The 22,532-nt window shown below is 43.4% G+C and overlaps 1 protein-coding gene across 2 annotated transcripts in view; it reads left to right on the plus strand.

Annotated features, from left to right (window-relative positions):
- Positions 1-1,206: 1,206 nt before the first annotated feature.
- The window catches only part of NECTIN3 (nectin cell adhesion molecule 3), a 73,736-nt gene continuing 52,410 nt past the window's right edge, over positions 1,207-22,532 (plus strand). Inside the window, exon 1 of one of the 2 annotated variants that reach the window (XM_064468314.1) lies at positions 1,207-1,613. In XM_064468314.1, coding sequence (XP_064324384.1) covers positions 1,385-1,613 — 229 coding nt within the window. In that variant the 5' untranslated portion in view covers positions 1,207-1,384. The remainder of the gene's footprint in view (positions 1,614-22,532) is intronic. The other variant, XM_064468305.1, reaches the window with a different exon arrangement.

A 22,532-nucleotide genomic window follows, 5' to 3' on the forward strand; every position in this document is an offset into this window, starting at 1 on the left:
CGCCCTGCCCTCACGGACGGCAGCCTCACCCGGAGCACGGCCCTGTGCCGTGCCACGGCCAAGAAGCCCTGCCGGCGCCAGCGTGACAGACACCCCCCGCTGCCCCCCGCACCCCGGCAGGCCCCTCGCCGAGGGCAGCGCAGGCCATATTTGGTATTCCTCGGTGATTTCTGCGCGGGGCTCGCACTGCTGCCGGGTGGTTTCAGACCCCTTGGCTCTGCCAGGGTCTGCCGCCGGGTGCAGTCACCCCTTGCGGGCTGGGCACGGGGTCCGCATCGTCCCGTACCCCGGCGCTCGATGCTCCCGTTCGGCTGCCGGGACGCCGACCGGGCAGCACGTTACATGCCTCCCGGGAGGGGTTTGCCAACGGTACGGCAAGCGACGAGGGGACAACGGCGGGAAAGTTTGCTGTCGGTAAAACCACGGCGCCGAGGCAGAACGCCCAGCGCTGGGCCCGCCGCCCCCGGGAAGGAGGCGGGATCGGCCCCCGTTCGGCTCCCCGCGCCTCGGGGGCAGCCCGGCGGCGGCCCTGACCGCCCCTACACCCCCCCGCTCCGGCGGCCGGGTGAACCGGGACGCCCGTGACCGCGCCCGGCGCCTGGCGGGGCGGGCTGCGGCCACCCCCCGCCGTCCCCCCGGGACCCCGCCCGGGGCATGCGCTGCTGACCGGTCCCCAGGCCGCGGGGCAGCCCCGCCCGGCCCAGTCCGGCCCAACCGCACGGCTCCCCCCCTCCCGCCGGCTTCTCCCCGCCTCAGCGGGGCCCGCGGCAGGCGTGCGCCGGACAGCGGCCGGGAGGACGCGTGGCGGAGTCTCCCCTCCTCTCAGGGGCGCGGCGGGCCGGGGGAGGCGGAGGCGGCCGGGGAGGGCGCGGGGCGCGGGGGGCGGGTGGACGCTGAGCCCGGGCGGGCCGGCGGGGGCGCGGCGCCCCCGACCACGCTGGGGGCGGTGGTGGCGGGCGGGGCGGGGCGGGGCGGGGCGGGACGTACCAACAGCCCCCCGGGGGAGGATACCGTGGCACCCCCCCACCAGCTCCCCGCGTTGCCAAGTGTACCCCCCCACTCGGATAGGTGTGCCGCTCCACAGAGCGGGCCGGGAGAGGCGCGGGGCGAGGCGACTTGACCCGGGGCGGGTGGAAGGGAGGGTGGGGGTGGGCGGGGGTCGCGGTAGACGCGTACGAAACACACGCCTCCCTCTCCCCCTTCCCCCCCCCCTCCCCGCGGCGGGGTGGTGTGGCCCGCTTCGAGGAGGGCGGGGAGCGGCGCACGGCGCCTCCCCGCGCAGTGACACGCGCAGCCGGTGCGGGGAGGCGGCGGCGGCTGGTCGGGGAGCGGGAGGCAGCGAGAGGGCGTCGTAGCGGCGGCCGCCGGGAGCCGAGCCCGCAGCATGGCAGGGGCCGAAGCCGCCGCGGAGGCTGCCTCCGGTTTCTCCCCTTCGCCGGCTCCTCCCGCCTACCGGGAACTTTTTCCAGTGACCGGCGGTGGCGGTGCCTCCCCCCGGTGGTGGTGGTGGCGGCAGCGGCGGAGGAGGCAGCAGCGGCATCGGCTTCGCTCGGCGGTGCCTCCCGGGCCGGGTCTGGGGCTGCTCGGGCTGGTTTTCTCTCGCTTCTGCTGCAGTAAGTGAAACTTTTTCCCTTTGGCGGCCGGGGCAGGGCGAGGGGGCGGGTGGGGAGGAGGAGGAGGAGGAGGAGGGGAAAGGGAAACTCGAGCCCCGGCAGCGGTGGGGGACTCGGTCGAGTTGGGGGAAAACTTTGTGTAGGCGCCCGGCTGGGCGGGGTGGCTGCTGCCCTGCGGACCGGGAAGGCGGTGGGACGTGGCCGGCATCGCGGAAGCTTTCCCCTAGGAACGACTGTGAAGGAGGAGGAGGAGGACGGGTGAGATCCGGAGCCCGCACCGCACCGGGGATACCCCCGGGCGCTTCCCCCGCCTCCTCCCCCAGACCCCCCCCGCCCCCCGCCGCCGGGACGGCTGGAGGCCGCCGGTGGGAGCGGGCGCCGGGAGGCCGGGGCGGGGCGGGCCGTTGTGCCGGCCGTTGGGTTCCGTTGCCGCGGCGGGGACCGTTGCGAGCGCGAGGGACCGGGGGCGGGGGCCGGAGCCGCCCCGCTGTGCAGCGCCTCCGCCAAGTTTGTTGGGCGGTCGGCTCCGGGCCGGCCGGGGCAGGGCAGGGCGGCCGCGGGAGTTTATCCGCCGCTGGTCCGGTGGCGGGGCTGTGTCCCGGACACCCACACCCCCCCGCGACGGGCGGCAGGTTATCCGCCGTGATCGGCGTCCTGAACGGCGGGCTCTCGTTTGCTTGAGGAAATTCACGGCTGCCTGCCTTCCTCCCTCCCTCTCTTCCCCGCCGCCTCCAGCCAGGGGGAAGGACAGAAGGGTGGGTCTTCATGTTCTCCGGGTGTACTTCGGGGGGGAGGTGGAAGAGTGCGCTCTTTGCTTCTGCCGCTGTCGGCTTGTGTCGTTGTTTCCTCTTAATCAGGGTGAAATCGCTGCCGGTTCCTGTAGCCTTATGGTTTTAGATCGCTCATCTTTCTCTGTGAGAATGGATTTGTGTAGTCTACAGCACTTTCACCTTGAGCATCTACAACCGGGGGCACTGCGGTGCGGGGCCCCCGTCTGGTTTGACGTGACCACTCGTAGGAAAACACTTACTACCACCACCCCGTGCTTTTTCCCGTGGAAAAGAGGCAAGCGACGTAGCAGTTGGAAACTAAAGCAGAGCAGGGTATTTTTTTTTTTTACTGCATGCAGTGTGGCGTGTGTAGTGTCACTTTTGCAGCAGTAGAAGATAAGGCAAAGTAGTGGACTTGGGCAAGAGCACATTGAAACCCATCATCCTGCTGTTGTATTCCCACTGCAGTAATGAATAGTTGGCAAGGATGTTTTATTATAGGATACACATAGTCCTTTTTCTCTTGAAGGAAGGAGGAACAAGTTAGAGGAGGTAGTCTCTGGAGGCTCATGTGATAAAAATACCCAGGAGCTTGCAAGCCATGCCACCGTAAAGCAGTTGCATGGTATCCGAGAAATGCTTTCTCAGGGAGGGAGTTGAGGCAGTGCTGCTGTAAGATTGTGCTCTTGCATGTAATAGTCTCCCCCCTCTGGCAATGATGTAGCTTTTAGAAAAGATGATTATTACTAATTTAAGCTTAATCACATGCATTTGCTGAAAGGGAACCCTGTTAAATTGCATATGTTCCAGCTGTCCCTAAAAAAAGGCAACAGTGGGAAAGACAGAAAGGTGGGTCTTCGTGTACCTGGGGTTTATTTTGGAGGAGGAAGAGTAGTTCACCGTTGTTCCTAGTTTTGATGGTGAACCTGTTATTGTTTCAATTTATTGAGAGCTAGTGTGGTCACGTAAATCTTGTTGAGAGGACAGATTTGGTCCTAGTCAAGCTGAATAACAGCTGCAATAGTTGATACAGCACAAGAGTTCTGTGGGACTAGCTGACTGCCTCCTTAGGCAGAGATTACTGGGATGCTTCAGAGAAGGTGAACTATACGTTAGCGAAGCAGTCTAAAAGTTGAATTCCTTATGCAGAAATTTTTCCGTGCTGCATAGTGTGTGTCCTGGCTACAGGATGAAGTCTCTAAATTAACGGCTTTCTTATTTTTTATAATAGAACATCAGCTATTAAACTATGCTGCTGTTGAAATAACTGAATGAGGATCTATTGCTGCCTTGCGTGTTCTCTATAGCTACTTGGCTGAATGTTTTTACAAGTGTTGAAGACCTGGTTTTCTTCCGCTTTCAAATGCATCCAATGGTTTTTAATTTCCCACGCATAAGACTTTGGAGCTCTTAGTTTATAACAAACACAGTATTTGGCTTTATTTGGTAAATTGACTTTTTCAATATTAAGGTGGTGCACATTTAAGGCTTGCAAACTTTGTTTTCATAGGGCTGGCAAACTTCTTGCAGTAGCAGTTTTTTCCTTTCCCTTTGTTCAGGGTGATTTCTGCTCCCTTTTGTGATTAAAAAGGTGAAGTTGCAGGCTTGACATAACCTTGCCAAGCTCATTTTACATGTAAATGTGAAGATAATAGTAACAATGAGGTTAAGGGCATCCATGTGCTGTGTCATGCGGTGGCTTACTATTTTAGTCTTGTTGATTGTAATTCAGATGTCAGTGTTCCCAGATTCTTTTTGGCCTGTGTGAACCTGACTGATAACACTTCAGAACATCTGCCAAAAGTGGGAATGTTGTGTTGAAATAATGTTCTTTTTCAAGCGCAAAGTTTTGAAGCATAATCTATGGATAAAAGGGGAAACTTAAGAAACTACTAGTGACTTTTGGACCCTCAGGTAAGAAGCAGGGGAAGATGTTTTTTTGTCAGTATCTTAGCTTTTCGATTACTTTTTTGAACCTGAAATTTCCCTCAGTTGTTTGCCTTCTGTAACAGTCACAGGTGAGTGTGAAGGAAAAATAATCTAATGATTGTAGCTTTCAAGAGTGCCTGTAAATACATTTTGAGCATGATTAGATGTTGATGAAACCTGAAACTGCTGACTACTTTTGGACACCGTACTTCCTGCTGGTCAGTCAATTCTGATAATGCTAGCAAAAGTAAGAATTGAAAATGGCACCACAAAAAAAACCCCCAACCTAGTAGAAAAACTTTAGTGTAAAAATCAAATCAGTTTTTATGTAATCATTTTGTCTGATGGCTGGGAATGATGATTTATTTGATCTATAATTCCTCAGAGAAATACCACCAAAACCTCCAATACTCAAATCAAAAAACTGAAGGGGGAAGGAAGAGGAAAAAAAAATATATGGAATCTTAAATAGCAGCACCTTTTGGATTTTTAAATAAAAATAGACCTGGTTTAGTAAATAGTGCTGCTGTTAGGAAAGCGAGACTATCAGGTTTGGCTTACGCTTACCAGTAATTCTTCCACTTTTCAGTCAAACAGTGCGTGATGGAATAAAGTATGTACTAGACTTGTATGATCAATTTTAGTGTAGATTTGGGCTAGGGGAGATGGAGGGAACATTATGATAACCTTTAATCTATAAAATAAATTGATATACATTGTGGCAAATATTTTTCAGCTATGTTGTGTATGAGGACCTATGTGCTGCTTAGTAATTAATTCCTTGTAATTTTGGTGCCTCATTAGTTTGCACATGGTGATAATTTTTTTGCAAAGTTTTTTGGAATACAAGCATGAATTAAAAACTAAGCAAAATTGTGAAATGAGGTGAATAGAAAGGAAAAACATGCAAGGTGCATTTTTCAGGGACTTCACTGAGGAAATTTTTTTAAGGTTTGAATTGTTGGTTTTGTTAAGCTTCTCAGTAAAGCTGGAAAAAGAAGTGTTTGTGGGGCATATGCTTTCAAATTCCCATTGATATTTTTTTTTCTTAAAGCAGCTTGGAGCACAGAATTCCAGACTGTAGTGGAGCTGGAAGGGTTGGATTATAAACGTGTGGATAAATACAAGTATGGAGTGTACTATATACAAAAATGGACTTGCAAATTAAAAAAAAGGAAATTCCCAAGTAACTATTGGCCAGAACAGTCTATTTGACTAGAAACTTTTATATGTTTTTGGGTTAAGTCATGACAAAAATATGAGGTCAAGCAACCCAGGTTAATGTTCCCCATTTGGAAATAGGACAGTGTGGCAAAGTGTCCAAAAAGGCAACAGAGTGTATTTTTTCCTCATTGTGTATAAAAGGCAATGAAGATAGTTGAGGAATTAATGTCTGAATATGTATTTGTTGTGTTTTGAAAACAGTATGGAGGGAAATGAACTTTTTAAAAGACATTAGGTGAGCCAGTATGACACTGTAAGAGAAGGAGTAGGAATACTGTAGAAGATATTTGAAAAGCTGGAGAGAATGAAATATTGAACTACACAGTAGGTAGGGCAGCATATGAAACTGCTGTGTGAAGGAATAGAGCGGCTGCGCTGGTATGAATAACAGTAATTTTAAACAGAGAGGGAGAGTTAAACCTGGATTGTCTAATAATTAGCAAAAAGTGCAAAGTTTGTCAAGCCCGTAGTTCAGGATAAGTCAATATGATATGCAGTGTGCTGTTTTGCAACAGTTCTAAGCTCTTTCCATTGTGGTAGGTCTGTCATTTTCAAGATTGTGTGTACACTCTGGTGCTCATGTGAAATAAATACAAAATAAAATGCAGTTGCTAACATTTTATTAAAAATACATCATATAGGCTTGTAATTCTTGACTGCTATTTAAATTTTAGACAAGACAGTTTCAAGTTGTCTGTAGCACTGCATGGAAATAGTAGAAGCTGGAGTTATGAAAGAAGTGGTTATAAAACTTGTACAGACAAGGTGAAAGCAGGTTACAGTAATAATAAATTTTAGGATGAATGAAAACTGAAGAGGCCAACTAATGTTTTGGCTTGTGGTGTGTAAGAAACTCCCATATATATATATACATGGAACTGAAATGTAATGTAATTTGAATTGTTAAGATCTGAATGCTTGGAGTATTATAGAAGAATCGTGATGGTTGTTTGGCCATTTGTGCTACATAAAGGTTGAACAGTTTCTTGATTTGAACAATGTGTTTCTCTTGCCTCCTTAAATAACTTAATTTTATGTCCTGGAATATCAAGATTGATTGATATTGAACAAAAGAAGGATCTAGCAGGATTTATTTCTTGTAAGATTAATGGGTCAAGTATCCTGTGTAGCAATACGTCAAATCCTAGGTTGTTCTCTTAACCACCCCCTTCATGTAGCATTGCCCCCAGGATGATATTGAGAAACAAAGGACCGTTCTGTAGAAGGAGAAGCAAAACCATGTTGCCTTTACAGAGCATCTGTACTAGCTGATCACCCTTCAGGTGCTGGTGGTAGAGCTTTTAAGGTGTGCAAAATCAGATGTAAATGCATCTGCTGTGAAAAGGAATTGGGGGGGTGTTGCTTCAGTAAGCAGTGTGTGGAGTGAATGAGCAGCATTTGTGGAACTTAAAGAAAAATTGAGTTAGAAGCTCTAGAATTGAAAGTACAAATCTCAATTTTTAGAAGGAAAAGCAGGAGTGAATGGAGGTAGGGTAAGAGAAGTACAAAACCTGCTATGCAAACTGGTAGGGGGTAATCTTGTTAAGCGCCAGCTACTTGCAGTGCTCTCGGTAAACGTTGTCCTTGTATTGATTTGGTTATCTCTTGAAGAGCATGCCTTTCCACTCTGTGTTACACCATATTTTTGCTGTTGAGGTAGCTTGACCTGCTGTCCTGTGGTTGAATGCAGCTTTGTCCAGAGTTCTTTATCAGCACATATGGCTAAGACTGGTTAGATAAGCCTGCAAACAAGTGAGTGCTGAGATTGCTTGTGTTGCCTACTTGCTCTGGAGTCCTGGTACATTGCCTCTTAAAGATGAGCTGTGTGATGACAGATTACTTTGCTCTAGTGCTGTTTATGTTTGTACTTGGACTTCTTGTTTCCAACTTTGAATGTCTTGCACTGAATTTAACTTGATGATAGCTATACTGACTGGTATGTAGATGCAGAAGTTCCTGTGAGGAATTTTCTTAGGGACCTGGTAATTGGATACTATCTGAATGGCCAGATTTTCTTAGTTATATGAAGAATAGCTATAAATATAGTTATTTAATTTTGTTATGCCATGTGTTATTGGTTTTTCTTCTTGTTTGAAGAGGAGGTGATAAGATCTTTAAAGGTACCTTCTAACCCAAACCATTCTATGGCTTCACATGGAGTGTATTGGTTGAGTTAGCCTATCTAAAACAAGATTTCTGAAAAGTACTTACTTGAAGGACAGTTGCATTCAGTGTGTCAAAGATCACAGCTATCTGAAATGCCATAATATATTTTTATTGAGAGGATGGAGAAGGTGATGAATTATTAGATTACACATGAGATAGGTTGATCAAACTTTCTTGTTAGAGGTAAAGGGGTCATTAACACTATTCTCTATTCCTGGTTAGAAAGCAGGTGGATTGCCTCAAAAACAGTATCATGTAAGTATGGGGAGAAATCCCAAGAATAGTTAAGAAAGAAAAGTTGGCAGTAGTTGAATGTGGATAAAATACAAGGAAATAGATGAGAAGCAATTCAAGTGAAATGTGCAGTAAAGACAGTGTCAGGGAAAATAATTATTGTGCTTCCATCTATGAAGTGAGATGAAAAATCTGTTATGTGAGAGGCTGTTTTAATCCCCTGGACATGAAAAGACAGTAAAGGTGTAAAATAGTGGGTTAAAATTATGTGGAAGTATGTATGAGTAAGACTCCTGAGGGGGCTTATGGCTAATATTTAGCTTGGTTATGGAAAACCTAGGCCAGTGGTTGCTTACTACACAATTCAGTACACAGGTTCATGGTGAACAGCTTCAAGGGTAGCAACTTCCAAGTTTCTGAGAGAATGAAATTAGCAGCAAGAATAAAAAACTTCCAAAGTCTTGAAATTTCAGTCTCTGTCCTCTATCCTTTTACCTGTGTTTTCCCAAGCGTGGGGAATAGAGCAGGTCAAGTTTAATATCAGCGTGTTATCAGGAAGGTCACTGCTGGTTCAGGTAGCGAAAAGTAACAAGCTTTCAGACTATCCACTTTAATCACTACTGCATTCTTCTGTTCAGTATTTTTGCTTCTTTTCAGCTGTTCAAGTAGTGTACAGTGTAGAAAAATCAATTTTGATTTTGTAATACCTTAAAATAGCATGTTTTTGCATTCTCAACATGAAGGCTAGTCAAGTGTAGCTTCACTTGAGTTGGCTGGTGTACTAGGATTACCTGCAGCAGCAGTGATTTTTTTCCCCCCCCGCCTCCCCTTTCCTATCAGATTTTCATTATGTGGTGTTTTAAGATAACCTCGTATCTTTGTATCCCCCAACAGGGGATCAGTGTTTTCTTTTCTGTAGTCAAGGCTGGTATAACATGATAGTTTTTAAACTTGTTTTTCGTATCTTCCTGGGATTAGTTTGAACAGAATGGAATGTTTTTCTTAAGCAACTGTTGGTTTAAATACTTAAAACATGCTAGTGCTATCACTGTAATGCAGTGGTGCATGCAGAATTCGAAGTCATTGAAACGGCAATGACTCCTGCCAAAAAACCATACCTGCTCAGAGGTGAGTAAAGGCTAGTCAAACAGGCCTTCATAGTTGATGTGCATACAGATGAGTAGAAGAAACAAACTGAGCTAGCTTGATGAATTAATTAGTTGCTTTTGGATCTGTCATTTTCACTACCCCTTGAGGTAGAAGATTACAAAGTAGTGTTTGACTTAAACTTTTCTTAATCTTGTTTTCTGTGGGCATTCTTTGCCCACTTCTTTTGCGTCTTTTTTGCTTGCAATACCACCCATGCTGTATAAGGTTAAGCTGAAAACTAATTATTGCTGGGACAAGTACACTTAAGAAAAGCCTATTGGACAAAGGGATGCTGGAGATAGTTACCCAACTTAAACATCTCAACTTTTTCACATTCTATCTTTACTTAATTTCTTTTCCATGTACATAATCTGGTCGAACAATAAGAAGTTTAGTCAGGCATAAGTTGAATTACATCAAATGCAAGGAACAACATCATAACAGAGTAATTGAGGGAGTGAAACTTTTGGCTTGTATTAACTTGGCTTTACCCAATTGTAAAATTGTAAAATTAGTAAAATTGTAAAAGTACCCAATTGCCAAAAAGCAATTCTTTCCCCCAAAATTGCTTCTTTAATTTCTCCTATATCACCCATTGGCTCTTGCCACAGTAAAAATATACCTAGTCAACTGCGCTAAAGATTTTTGCTGGAGGTTAGAGAAGCAAAGATCAGGAGCTGCTAAGCTTAATTCCATTTTTTAACATACTTGTAAACATTGATAATTGCGCTTTAAAACCCCACTGCTTGGTCCTTTACCAGTGATGCTACTTCTGTGCTTCAATGCACTTTTGACTTCAAAAGGTAAATTTTCTTGAAACAGAAGTAATGTTATGACTTCATTAAGGTATTTTAACACTCAAAGAGGCACTATAGATCTAAGGAAATCAACCATGATGGTTGTGACCATACCATTAATCACTACTTTGGAGATTTAAATACATCCTGTTAAAAGTTTCTGTGGTGTTGGTAGCTGAGGAAGCATAAAACAGTCTACCTGTAGTGGCTAGCAAGTGCAATATACCCATTTATGCAGGATATTTGGTATAGGAAGAAGTTACTAAGTTCTGCATAGCTGTGTTTCAGCAGTTTGTGGTATCAGAGGTAGTTCAGGCCTCTGCGCATAGCTTATATGGCAGGGAGTTGGAACCAGACAATCTTTAAGGTCCCTTCTAGCCTAAAACATTCTATGATTCTAGAGCTGTAACACAGCTGTTAAGTTCAATGGTTGTAAAATGGTAAGGCTTTTGGCTATAACCAAATTAATTATTACAGTTGATTCATCAGTGTTTTCACACGACCATTTATTAACTTACGTTACCTTCTGACGAGCTTCGTGTAAGATATTTCAGAGATTCTGAGAGTGTTCTGCCTTACAGAAAGAGGTGAGGACTATGGGATCCTATGGAACTGTTAGTGAAAGTTCCCTTGGTGGTGTGTTTTGAGAGCTACTCTGCAGCTGTGTTTTCCAGGACTTGAAGCAGGGCTTGGTGTGATAAACTTATGTGGCTGCAAATAAGGTGAAAACTGAAGTAAGTGAGGAAAAGGAGTTGTGGTGTGTCCACAATTTGAGACTGCTCTGTAAAGAGGTCCTGAATAGATTACTGTAAGTATATAGGACAAGACTGTAGACAAAGGAGAACAGTGAGTGTTAGTAACCTTGAGAGGCTATTAAAAAGGTTTCATAAAATGTCCTCGTAGCTAAATTGGTGAGACATGGTTGAGGTAAATGGATTAAGAGGGTGAAAAACTGTGTACTGCTGGACTCAAAAGGCTCTGATCAGCTGTAGGAAGTCCACCTGGAGGCTTGTTACTGGTGGGCATGCCTTTAAGGATCAGTGCAGGGACAGTTTGTCTGTTTCAGCCCCTCTTTCAGGTCAGTAATGCGCTTTCAGCAAGTTTATGGATGCTACCCGATTGTGAGGGGCAGTTGATATGCTGGAGGCTAGGGCTGATTGAGTGGGTTGTCTGTGGGCTGGAGAATTGGCTGGCAGAAACCTGATGAAATTCAACAAAAGCAAATACTGAGTCTTTCTGGGGTGGAATGACCCCATGCAGCAGCACAGATGTGGTGCTAACTGGTGAAAAGCAGCTTTACAGGAAAGAGCGTAGTTGTCCTTGTGGCTCAGTATGTTCCTTGGTGCTGTAAAAGTTGAAGAGCATACTGGGCATGGTCATCCAGTTGAAGGAAGTAATTACTGTCTATTTTTTGGAGCTTGGGAGACTGCGTCTGGAGTACAGTGCCCAGTTTTGTGCTCCCACTTATGAGGCAGATACTGAGGTTTCTGTGGAAGGCCACTAAGATGAGAAGTAAGCAGCACGTGATGTATGAAGGGCTGAGAAATGAGTTTGTTCAAATTTCAGAAAGTCTGAAATGGGGGGGTCTTAATTGCTGGCTATGACTGTTTAATAGGTGAGAGAGAAAATGAAGACAGGTTTTCCTTAGATACACACAGGAAAAGGGTAAGAGGCAACAGACACAAGCTGCATCAAGGGAAATTCTAATAACATGTTAGCAATATATTTTCCCACATAGAGAATGAAGCACTGAAACAGGTTGTGGAATCTCTGTCCTTGAAAATATTCAGAGCTTGACTCTGGTATGACCCTGAGCAACCTGATCTGACTTCAAAGGTGACCCTGCTTTCAGCTGGGGATTGGATTAGGTAGCCTGCAGAAGTCCCTTTCAGTCTAAATGAGCCTTATTTTGTACATGGGTAGGCAGGAGCTAGTATGCTATAGTTGCTGTCCCCGGAAGAAAAGTAGAAGTGGTTGGAAATCTTTTTCTACTAAGATTAAAATGCCCAAGTAAAGTATGAAACAAGATTTTCCTGTAAAGGAATTTGACTGCTAAAACCTTACTTTCAAATTGGAACCCATTGTTAACTCCTAATGTAAGTAATAAAGACTTGCCTGCATGCCTTCTGTTACTTCAATAAGTAGCTTGTAAAACCAGTCCCTTACAGCATGGAGCTGAGTGGTAGTGTGACAAACATTGAAAATGTAGTTTGGCAGTAAATAGATCATTTACAGCATTATTATGCTTGGCTAGCCATTACCTAGGCTTGCTGTCCTGAGGCAGTTCCTGGACAAAAAGGGTTAACTTCCTGGAATAGGTTGTAGTGGAGGGTGGCCTGAAGAGCTAAAAAAATCCCAAAGCTTGCAGTGCCAGCAATGCAGGGGGCAGCAGGCATCCGCATAACTTTGTAATGTAACTGGTAGCTCATCAGATCTTGTCATGGACAGCTGAGATTTAGGCATCATATTTTATGATTTGCTGCTTCTGAGAAAATATGTTCGTTTTATCACAGAATCATAGAACCATTTAGGTTGGAAAAGACCTTAAGATCATCAAGTCCAACAGTAAACCTAACACTGCCAAGTCCACCACTAGACCATGTCCATGTATCTTCTAAATACCTCTAGGGATGCTGACTCCACAACTTCCCTGGGCAGCCTCTTCCACTGCTTGACAACCCTTTCAGTGAAGAAATTTTTCCCAATATCCAATCTAAACCTCCCCTGGTGCAACTTGAGGCCATTTCCTCTCATCCTATCTACTTGTTACTTGGGAGAAGAGACCAACCCCCACCCTGCTACAACCTCCTTTCAGGTAGGTGTAGAGAACAATAAGGTCTCCCCTCAGCTGCTTCTCCAGACCCTTCACCAGCTTCATTGCCCTTCTCTGGACTTGCTCCAGCACCTCAATGTCTTGTACTGAGGGGCCACAAACTGAACACAGTATTCGAGGGGCATACTATATTTCATAGTATGGCTGCAGCTAAACATTGGCAGATAACATTCAAATTTGACAAGTAATTGAAAATGAGAAGGTAATGTTTAACTGTCTTCCTGAACTTGAGACTTTGCTACTTTATGTAGGGCAAAGTACAACCTCCCTTTTCTCCCAGATCTCAGTTCTTCCTAGGGTATGTGGTACATAGGAAGACAACATCTAAGAAGTGGAGGAGTGGCCTGCTTAAGGGAACAGGGGGTTTCCTAGGGATTGAAGCTCTTGTTCCTTCCTTCATCTAGGACATCACACATGTCAGTGCTCCTGAACAGTTTTTAATGGTTTTCAAATTCCAGTGTAGGAGGTAGAGTTGTAGAGCAGGAAATGCTGAACGCTTACAACTGCTACTGTACGCTTAGCAGAATTTCAGGTCCTTCCTTAAAATTAATTTCACAAAAAACCCACAACAAAACAAAAAACCCACCCAAATCCACCAAAATCCTGACACCTGGATGATTTTTAAGAAAATCAGAATTTTTAATTTTATAGAATTTTTGGCTAGCTTATCCTTGAGCTTTCTGTAAGGACTGCGTACACTTGCAACACCAAATGCAGTGGGCGGTCTCAGTGTGCCGTGTTGTGTTCTCTGTTTGAAGTTGGCGTGATGTCCATTTCTGCTTGACTTAAATTTTTGCTTTAATCTTCCTGTGTAACAGTAATATTAAAGACAATTAAACATGTTAAAATAACAGTATTTTTTCTTTGGTCTTGTTCCCCCCAAAATGGCTGAAATGCCCTATGTAGTTTGTTTTTCTGTTTTGTTTTTCAGGTTACCCTAAGTCAGGAGGTGTTATTTGTGCTTAAAATGTCATTCTTGGTTAGTTTAAGAAACTCAGACACTGCTTTTCAACATGACACACCTTTAAATGGTCATCATTTTGGCTTGTCAATACCAGGCAGCATTTCTCACGGTATCTGTTAAAACTCATTTGGGTTTTTTGTCGATTTATTAAACTCTCTTGTGTTTATACTGGATGAACTTACTTTCCTAAGACAAAGGAGAGCAATCTGTATACTCTTCACTCTGGCTTTATTGGCCATTTTTGACTGAACAGTTCAGAAATCCTTCTCCCTCTTACCCCTACTTTTGAGTAGGTAAAATATGGCTTAGTTCTAGGAAACTTGATCACTTTTTATTAGACCTTCTGTTTGAACATAAGTTAAACAGTAACTGTGAAATCCAGAAATTGATGGTTAATTGTTTCTCAGAGTCCATAGATTAAGGCAAATTTAAGCTACTCTTAATAATGTGTGGAGAAGTAGAGTCTGAGAAGTGCAGTGTAGCATGGGAAGAACAGAAAATATACAGGTGTGGAAAACTTAAGCTACTGTATAACAAAATAATTAAGTACTGCTGTAGTACTGCACATGCCTATAAATGTATGCATGGGAATATGCTAATTCTTGATTTAGGTCTTTATTGCTTCTCATAGCCAGCTGAGTTGACTGTCATTCCAACAAATGTGCCATTCATTCTTACAGTTAACACGTAGATTCTGGCTGACCATTGCAGCTTGCTTGTGCTGGCTGCGATAAATACTGGGAAATGCCTGAAGTATCAGGTATTAAGTCACAATCACTAAGACTTCAGCAGTTACAGCCCAGCCCAACTACTTTAATGAAATGTTACTGGCTTGAAGATATGTGCTGTAGGATTCCCTTAGTTGCAGTGTAGGGTTATAACTTTGTTGGGCACTGAAACATTTGCTGCTTTAAACAAAACAGAGAAAGAAAAACATTTTTTTAAAATTTCTGGGCCTTTATATAATATTCTACTTGAACTGATGGCGGAAGGACTGACTTATGAAGGTGCCTCAGTTAGCTATTGTTTTTGTTAACATGCAGGATCAGTTTTTGGTTTGCTAATTCCATAGGTCATGCATTCGGCAGTATCTGCTAGGCCTAGCAGCATGGTTGTACCTTGATTGTCTTTCAAAAAGGTGTCAGCTGAGATACGTTGTGACAGAGCTTTTTTTTTAACTTATACTTGAGATCATGGACCAAAAAAAGAAGCTTCTGAGGGTGCTGAATGCGTTGGCTGATGCCATGTTCTGTCACGTTTGAAAAGACTGCCTTTCCCACTCATCAGGAACCTCTTCCAGTCACTGTGACATCTCACCCATCTTCAGGAAAGGAGGATCCAGGAAACTGGTCAGGCTTGCCTCAGTTACTGGAAAGATTATGGAGCAAATCCCCCTCTAGGATTTCTCCAGGACCATGAAGGACAAAAGTAGGTGGTTGGGAATGGCTTGAAGGGTGGAATTCAGTTGTACAGAGTCCAACTGGTGGCTAATTGACAGCTGATACTGGGGCAAATATTGCTTCATGTCTTTGAAGGTAGGATATAGTGCACTCAGTAAGTTTGTAGATGATGCCAAACTGGGGTACAGTTGATACTCTAGGAGGCAGGTCTGCTAATTTGAGGGTTGTCAACATGCTGGAGAAACGGGCTGGCTGGGACATCATGGAGTTCAGCAATGGAAGTGTGAAGTCCCGTATGTGGGTTGGAATAACCTAATGCAACAGCATGGGCTGTGGGCTGGAAGGCAGCTTAGCAGGCACACATGGGGGGTCCTGGTGAACAATAAATTGAGCATGTATCAAGTAGTTTGCCCTTGCAGCAAAGGAAAATTACCTCATCCTGAGCTGTGTTAAGCATTGACAGCTTCCCAAAGGGAAGGGATACTTCACCTTTATTTGGCATTGGAGCACCATGTCCAGTTTGGGGCTGCTCAGTACCAGAGACACTGAGGTACTGGAGTGAGCTCAGTGGTGTGCTGCTGGGCTGATAGGGGGCTGGAGCACAGGGTGTGCGAGGAGAGGCTGCAAGAGCTGGGTTTGATCAGCCTGAAGAAGGGAAGGCTGAGGGGAAGGAGTCTGTCTTGATCTCTGATGGGAGTGTGTCAAGAAGGTGAAGCAAGGCTTTCTTCAGAGGTGGAGCACACAAGGGAATAGGAACAAGCTGGAATGTTTGAAATTCAGAGTCAGTGTACGGAAAAAGTACTTCTCTGTGAGGGAAATCAGGCACTGGAGCTAGTGCCCAAAGTGGTTGACGAATCAATCACATTCTATGGCAATAGTCAAAACTTCACCGGATGAGTCTCCAAGCAGTCTGATATAACTAGACCTACTCTGAGCAGGACTAGGTAGCCTCTAGAGGTCCCTTGCCTCTTACCTACATGAAATAATTATTCTCTATATCAGTATTAGAGCTTGTTGGCCTTTGCCAAAGAGAAATGCATTATGGAGAAAACTGTGCCTAGGAGTTCACTTGTGCTTGGTAAGTGATAGGTGTTCTTGTTGGAAATGATGAATATAGCTTATACCTGTGTTGGAGATGACCTGCTGAACACTTTGGAGACATCACAGGACTTAGTGTGTATCTGCTGGCACACAAACCCATGTTTTTGCAAGTTTGTGGATAGGTGGAAGAGACTATGCTGTTATGTGACTGATAATTCCCAGGTTTTGAGATGAAGCAGGAACGATGGGCAATATTCCTCTTCTCGGACACACAAAAAATAGCATTAAATCACTTTTTCAAATAAGGAGTAGACAGGTTCTGGAAGAAAGTGTGGGAGGGTATTTATTTGACCAAACCTTCAGTTAGCAGTCACTGTGGTCTTGCTAGGACCCTTTTCTGGAGAGAATTCATGTAGTGGAAGCTATAGTTCTGGGTGGTGCTGGAGGATAGTTGGATCTTGTCTGTTGCACTTCCTGGAGTCTGAGATGCCCTAATTAAACATAACTCCTGTTGCTGATACAAGTTGGGATAAAGATGAATCGCACAGAGTTCTGGAGGACTTCATGAAACTGAGTGATTAAATAATGAAACAAGCTGAAAGGTAGATATATGTTCAGTGATGCCCATGAGGCCCCCTTTGTGGAAGGGAGGAGTAAACTTCATAAATATAATGTATAATTATAAATATCATATATTTGTATACTTGAAAACAAGGCCTTGAGTATGTGATGGTCAGTTCACAAAACTGACAGTTTTCTGTGTTAGTTATCTTTAAAAGTGGGGGGACATGGGACAGGACATAACAAGTCAAGTGTTGGGGTAAAAGAAAAACATCCCATGCTAATGTGTAAATAGGTTGTTTACCTGTTCTTTAAATAATCTGTTCAGTTTTGGTCTCTTGATCTTAAAAGCAAACAAACAAAAAAACCCCAACCCACCCCAAAATACTAGGATGGAAGTAGTTTCAGAGGAGGGCAGCAAGGGTAAAAGATACGAAAGTAAGCTTCTAAGTAAAGTCAGCTAAGTCTTTGTAGTTGAGAAAATAGGTGACTTCTTGGAAGAAGGGGAGGAGAAGAAGGATTATAGTGGGATCTTTGAAATCATGAGTGATGTCAACAATGTGTATACAGATTAACTCTTAGGGTGCAAGAAGTAGGTGCTCATCAGATGAAGCGAAAAGGAGACAAGTTGCAAGCAAAGGTGGTTTTAGAACTGGTGGCAAGATTGCTGGCATTCCTTGCCAGAAGATACTGTGGATGCAGAAAGCTTGTGAAGTCAACAGGAGATGAATTGGTACTTAAAAATCAACTGAGGCTTAAGCTGATAGGTCAGATCAGGCTTGGGAGAGCTGAAAGTGTTGGGAGTAAATGTTTGTCCTGACAAACACACGCGCACACACCCCTTACATTTTATTGCCTGTATTTCTTCATGTGACTACTCTAGGTAATTTTTTTCCTTAGAGAGCATGAATCCTTATTATGCCAACCTCTATGCTGTTAGGTTTCCAGGTGATAGGGATGAGTATGTGGAGTGGAGGGAAGGACTCTCATTCTAGAACTGACACCTTGATCAAAGCATCTTCCCTTTTGAAGCATTTTATCTGAGAATTATTGAAAGGTGAGGATACAGAGGTAGCATCAGTGACTAACACCCCACCCTCACTGCCCCCAGGCTACAATAACTTCTGTAAAATCTTCAGGTCACACATTTATTTTGTAGTCAAATATCAACCTTTCTATATCTTCTTTTCATCTAGGCAGTCAATTATATAGGCAATCCTGCTCAAGTCAGGTGTGTCTCTGATTTAAGTGCTGCTCTCACCTGAAGGAAAATCCTACAATAAGCCTTGCCTCCACTGGATTATCCTTCACTGGCACAGCTGAGCATCTCATGCAGTTCTGAATGTGGTAGAATAATGGTTATTTATAGCAGCTTGAATGTCTCATGCTTATCTCTTAAGTTTGGGCTGTGGACTGGACGCTGTGTTGTCTTCTCAGTTTTACACTCCTAAGAGGAAAGAAGACTATCTCTGCCAGAGGTCTTGCATGAAGGCAGTTGCACATACAAAGTATGTATGAACTGTTTTGAAGCATGTCTTCTTGTGTTGGCATCTGCTTTGAACTTGAAGTGTAGTAATGCCAGTTTTGGAACTTCTAGACTTGGCTCTGAAGAGCGTACTAGAATTGAAACCTTTTAAGAACTAATTGATGTCCAGAAAGTGACAATTTTTGTGTAATATAAGTAATTGTCTCTTTGTATTGTGAAAGGCAGTTGGTAGTAGGTGATGAGGCTGCCTTAAAGACAAGTGAAGTTCTTTGTGTACTTCATTTACAGAAGGCAGAAAAGCTGAAGCATGAGCTGACTAAAGCAAAGTGATTAGGTGTTACTCTATATCTCCTGGGTGGAATTTTTGTCATCACCTTGAATTCACAGCCCTGCAAATAAATGAAGAAATTGAGCTTTTAAAATAAATTTTAAGCAAGCAACACTAAACTAACGTCTAAACATCAGGTTATTATGTAACATACCAATGCACATACTCAGGTTGAGTTAATTTTCTCAAAGCTGAAGGCTGTCTGTTATTTCTCCAAGTCTTATTTGTGGTTGAGAATGATAAAACTAGTCTATAAGGAGTGACTTGAGTATGTTGTGGTGACTCAGTTGAGGACAAACTGGTGCTAATAGAGATTTCATGTGGATTCATATATACAGCTTTGAAGAGTTAAAAGCTTTTAAAAAATACATGACAAAAGCCAAATACCTGCTTGTGGATCAGAATACAAGAAATAAGTAATAGAGGAGACTTATCTGCTGTGAGCTGGCTGTCCCTCTGATGAAGAAAACCTGTGCTGAAAAGAGTAACTGGTAAGGATAAAAGTAGAAGCAGCAAATGGTGAAAAACACTTGGTGAGAAAACAGCTATCTAATTGAATGGATTGAATGTAACATTCAAGTTAATCCCCAAATGCAGTAGATCTGAGAATGAAAAAAGTGGTTGAAAAGGCTCTGTCTTAATAAGTAAATATGTACTAGCGAAAAGCACTGGTGCTCTTAATGTTATGAAACCAGAAGTTCTGTGTTCAAGTGCTACTAGCTGAGCATTAAAAATTAAATTAATTGGTCATCCTGGATGCCTTCTGAGTTAATTTCTTCTTTCTGTTTTTCTTGGTAATTTCTCAATGTATAACTGTTAATTCCTTCATTTGCAGAGCAAGTGAGGATAGTCTTGAAACACAGGTGGGAAAATGTGAATCAGCAAGTTGCTAGTAAGGGGACTGGGAATGAGACAACTTCTGAAAGCCATATAGTCTGAAACCTCCTCAGAGTAGTGAGGTCTGGGTGAACTAAATTGTCAAGAGAGACCAGGTGGTGTAAGTGTATGGAATGGATTGTTGCAAATAAGCTCCTGAAAGGAGATCTTACAATTGCGTCCATCAGCATGTGTCATATCAGCTAACAAGAATTTGAAGGAAGAACAGATTATTACTTGACTAAAAATGTCTGTAGATAATAGTACAGTAACTAGGCTGGCAAAATCCTTGAACAATAGATCCTGTCTCTACCCCAGTGGAGGATCAGCTTTGGTTAGTTTGGTTGCTTAGTTTTTTTATAACTAAACATCAAACCTTTCTAAAGGCTGTGGAGGTTTAAAGTTTTGGCCAGGGTGTTCATTTAAGGAACTCATTTTCTGTAGCATCAAAGGCTTTCTTGATTTCAGTGTGGTTTGTTGTTGCTTGTTTTTGTGGTGGGTGTTCTGTTGCTTCTGTTTATCTCCTTCCTAACCTCCACAGGTATACTCAGCAGTGCAGGCATTCTTTTTGCAGTGTAAGTACTTCAGGACCTTTGTTCTTATCAAAGAAGGCAACCCAATAATCTGTTCTTCCAGCCCTTCCTTATAGGTCATGTTTTCTAGGCCTTTGAACACACTTTGTTTGCTTTCAAACTCTCTAGGTGGCTAATATCTGAAGGATGATGTTTAAGCTGAACAACTCCAGATAAACTATCACCGATGTTGGCTAGAGCAGGGAGTTTACTTCTGTATTAGCGTATTCTAGAGTGACACTTTCAATTCTTGAAACATAACCATATACTTGCTGTAATTTTAAGTCTTTGCTCTCTACCCAGTTATTAGCATCCTGTATCTGTTACTTACACTTGTTCCTGCTGACCACTATTCTAATTTGGACCCATTAGAATTTGAAGCTTTTCAGGCTGACTGGGAAAGATGCATTATGTACAACTTTGCTTGTATTTTCTGTATCTAATGCCATTATTTAGCAGCCTCACCAAGATACAGAAGTGCAATGCTCCATTTGACTTCCCACTGTATCTGTTAGATATTTTGGTTGTGTTTAAACTGGATGCCAGATAGGAGAACTTTAACCTTTTCCTTCAGGTTAGTTTGTCAGAACTACAGACTCATCGTTTGTGTTTCAAAAGACTTCAAAGATTGTATGGAACTCTAACAAATGTTCCAATCAAAGGTTTGAGTTACATGAATAATTGCTTTTTTCAATCTTTTGTTTTTCTCTTTGTGTATTAATACCTATTGCTTGTTATTTGATAATTTAAATTTATAGAAATGGGTATGTGAAGCACTTTGTGGTGTTTAGGGAGAGAAAGTGGTGTATATTTCTGTGATAACTTTTGAACTACTTTTTTACTCTTAGTTTTTTGTTGGAGTGGGACTAAGGATGAGATCTTCTCCTGCAGTTCTGTTTTTGAGCCTGGCCCATTTGTTGGAAAAAGTACCTAGTCTTTTTTGTTTCCTTTTGAAAGGGGGTGGGGGTTGGGAGGTCTGTCTGGTTAAACAGAGGTTGGAATGCTCATTACGGAAGAACTTCCAGCTGCCTCATAGCTTGCCTCACTTATTAGTTCAACATGCCTTGTAAACATCTGAATGCCTAGTATCAGGATAAACACAAGTGTCTTAATTTGCTGTGTGTTAAGATACATAAAATATCGTAATGTAAGAGCATGTAAAACAGATGCTGATGCTAATATGGTGTAAGCTGAAATTCCAGATGAAGTTTTAAAGTTCATGGGACTTTGTAAATACTCTTGGTGAGTAGTTTAAATTTAAAGCTTCAATTGTATAAAAATTGGCTAAGAGTGTCCTTCACAGCTCAGTTTGAATCATTAGCCTAACCTGTTTTAGTTTCATCTAGTGTCTCATATCCTATTTAGTTTTCTGCTGATTGATACTAAAGGTCTGTGCGGCATGGTAGGAAGCAGAAGATGCAGAGGCACAGTCTCTGCCCTGTGTGGAAGAGAAGCACCAGTTCATGTGTGAAGAAAACAGCATTGTGAAATAAGAATAGTGGGTCACAGGCATACCTGTCTTCAAGTGCAGAGGTGTGGAGCTTTTTTGAAGCTCCAACTCATGACTCTGAGTTGGGCTTAACTTACATTAATGCTAAACTCTTGAGTTTAACTATTTTCTTTGTATTGCAGTGAAGTATAATACCTCTTCCTAATCTGTTTCCTTGCTTTCTGTGATGAAAACATCAATCTTGCTGATAGTGTTTAGTGTGGTGCCATAGAGGTTTGCATACTTGATCATCTTGACCCATTTGTATTAGGATGAGAGTATTTTGTCAAGTATTGCATTATCTGGCTGTATGAATCTTCTCTCTGTGGGCTCTTGGTGCTACCTTGTGAATGGTAGGTGTAGCCTTCCCCACAAATAACAGTATTCCTTGATATCTCTATACATGTGTAGATGTGTTGATTTGGCAACTAGAGGAAGGTAATTGACTGTCCTTTCCATCAGCTGTGGAGAATGAAGGCGTTGCATAACATGAGCTGCTTGGTAGAATGGTGTGATAATGTTGTCAGCTCTAACCTTAGGAGCAGCAGATGGAGGTTCAAAGTACTTAAATTCTGCAGAACACCCTATGATAGAGCTTAACTGAGAATTTGTCTGGTTTGAGCTTGATGTTTTGAGTAAAACCCCTGCTTCAGCAACAGTTAACTTCTGAGACTGTACTGAAATGAAGAGACTGACCTTTTCATGCATTCTCAAACTCAACCTGTTCTTGTGGCCGGTGTCTTAAACTTTTAGATGGCTTTAAAAAATTTTACTTCTGTGCAGCTTTTTTTGAATTTTCAACTTAAATTACGTTCCCCGTACTATAGCATTTGTAAGCATGTAGGCTATAGTCACCTAAAGGAGTGCTGCTTGCATATTAAGTAAAGCTTAGACTGGAATGTAGTTTTAGTCTATTTGTAGGTATAAACAGTTAACATTCAGAGGTTAATAGGTGCATTTCCAAGTGACAAATGCGTGTGAGCCATAGTAGTGATATAGAAATAAAATGGGAGGAATCTAGAAATATGTCATTATTTAAGCAATTGTTGTCATATTTCTAGTTTCCTTTTGGTATCAGGTGCAGTTGACCTCTGGATTCA

The sequence above is a fragment of the Phalacrocorax carbo genome, chromosome 1 (assembly GCF_963921805.1).
Source record: "Phalacrocorax carbo chromosome 1, bPhaCar2.1, whole genome shotgun sequence".
NCBI lineage: Eukaryota > Metazoa > Chordata > Aves > Suliformes > Phalacrocoracidae > Phalacrocorax > Phalacrocorax carbo.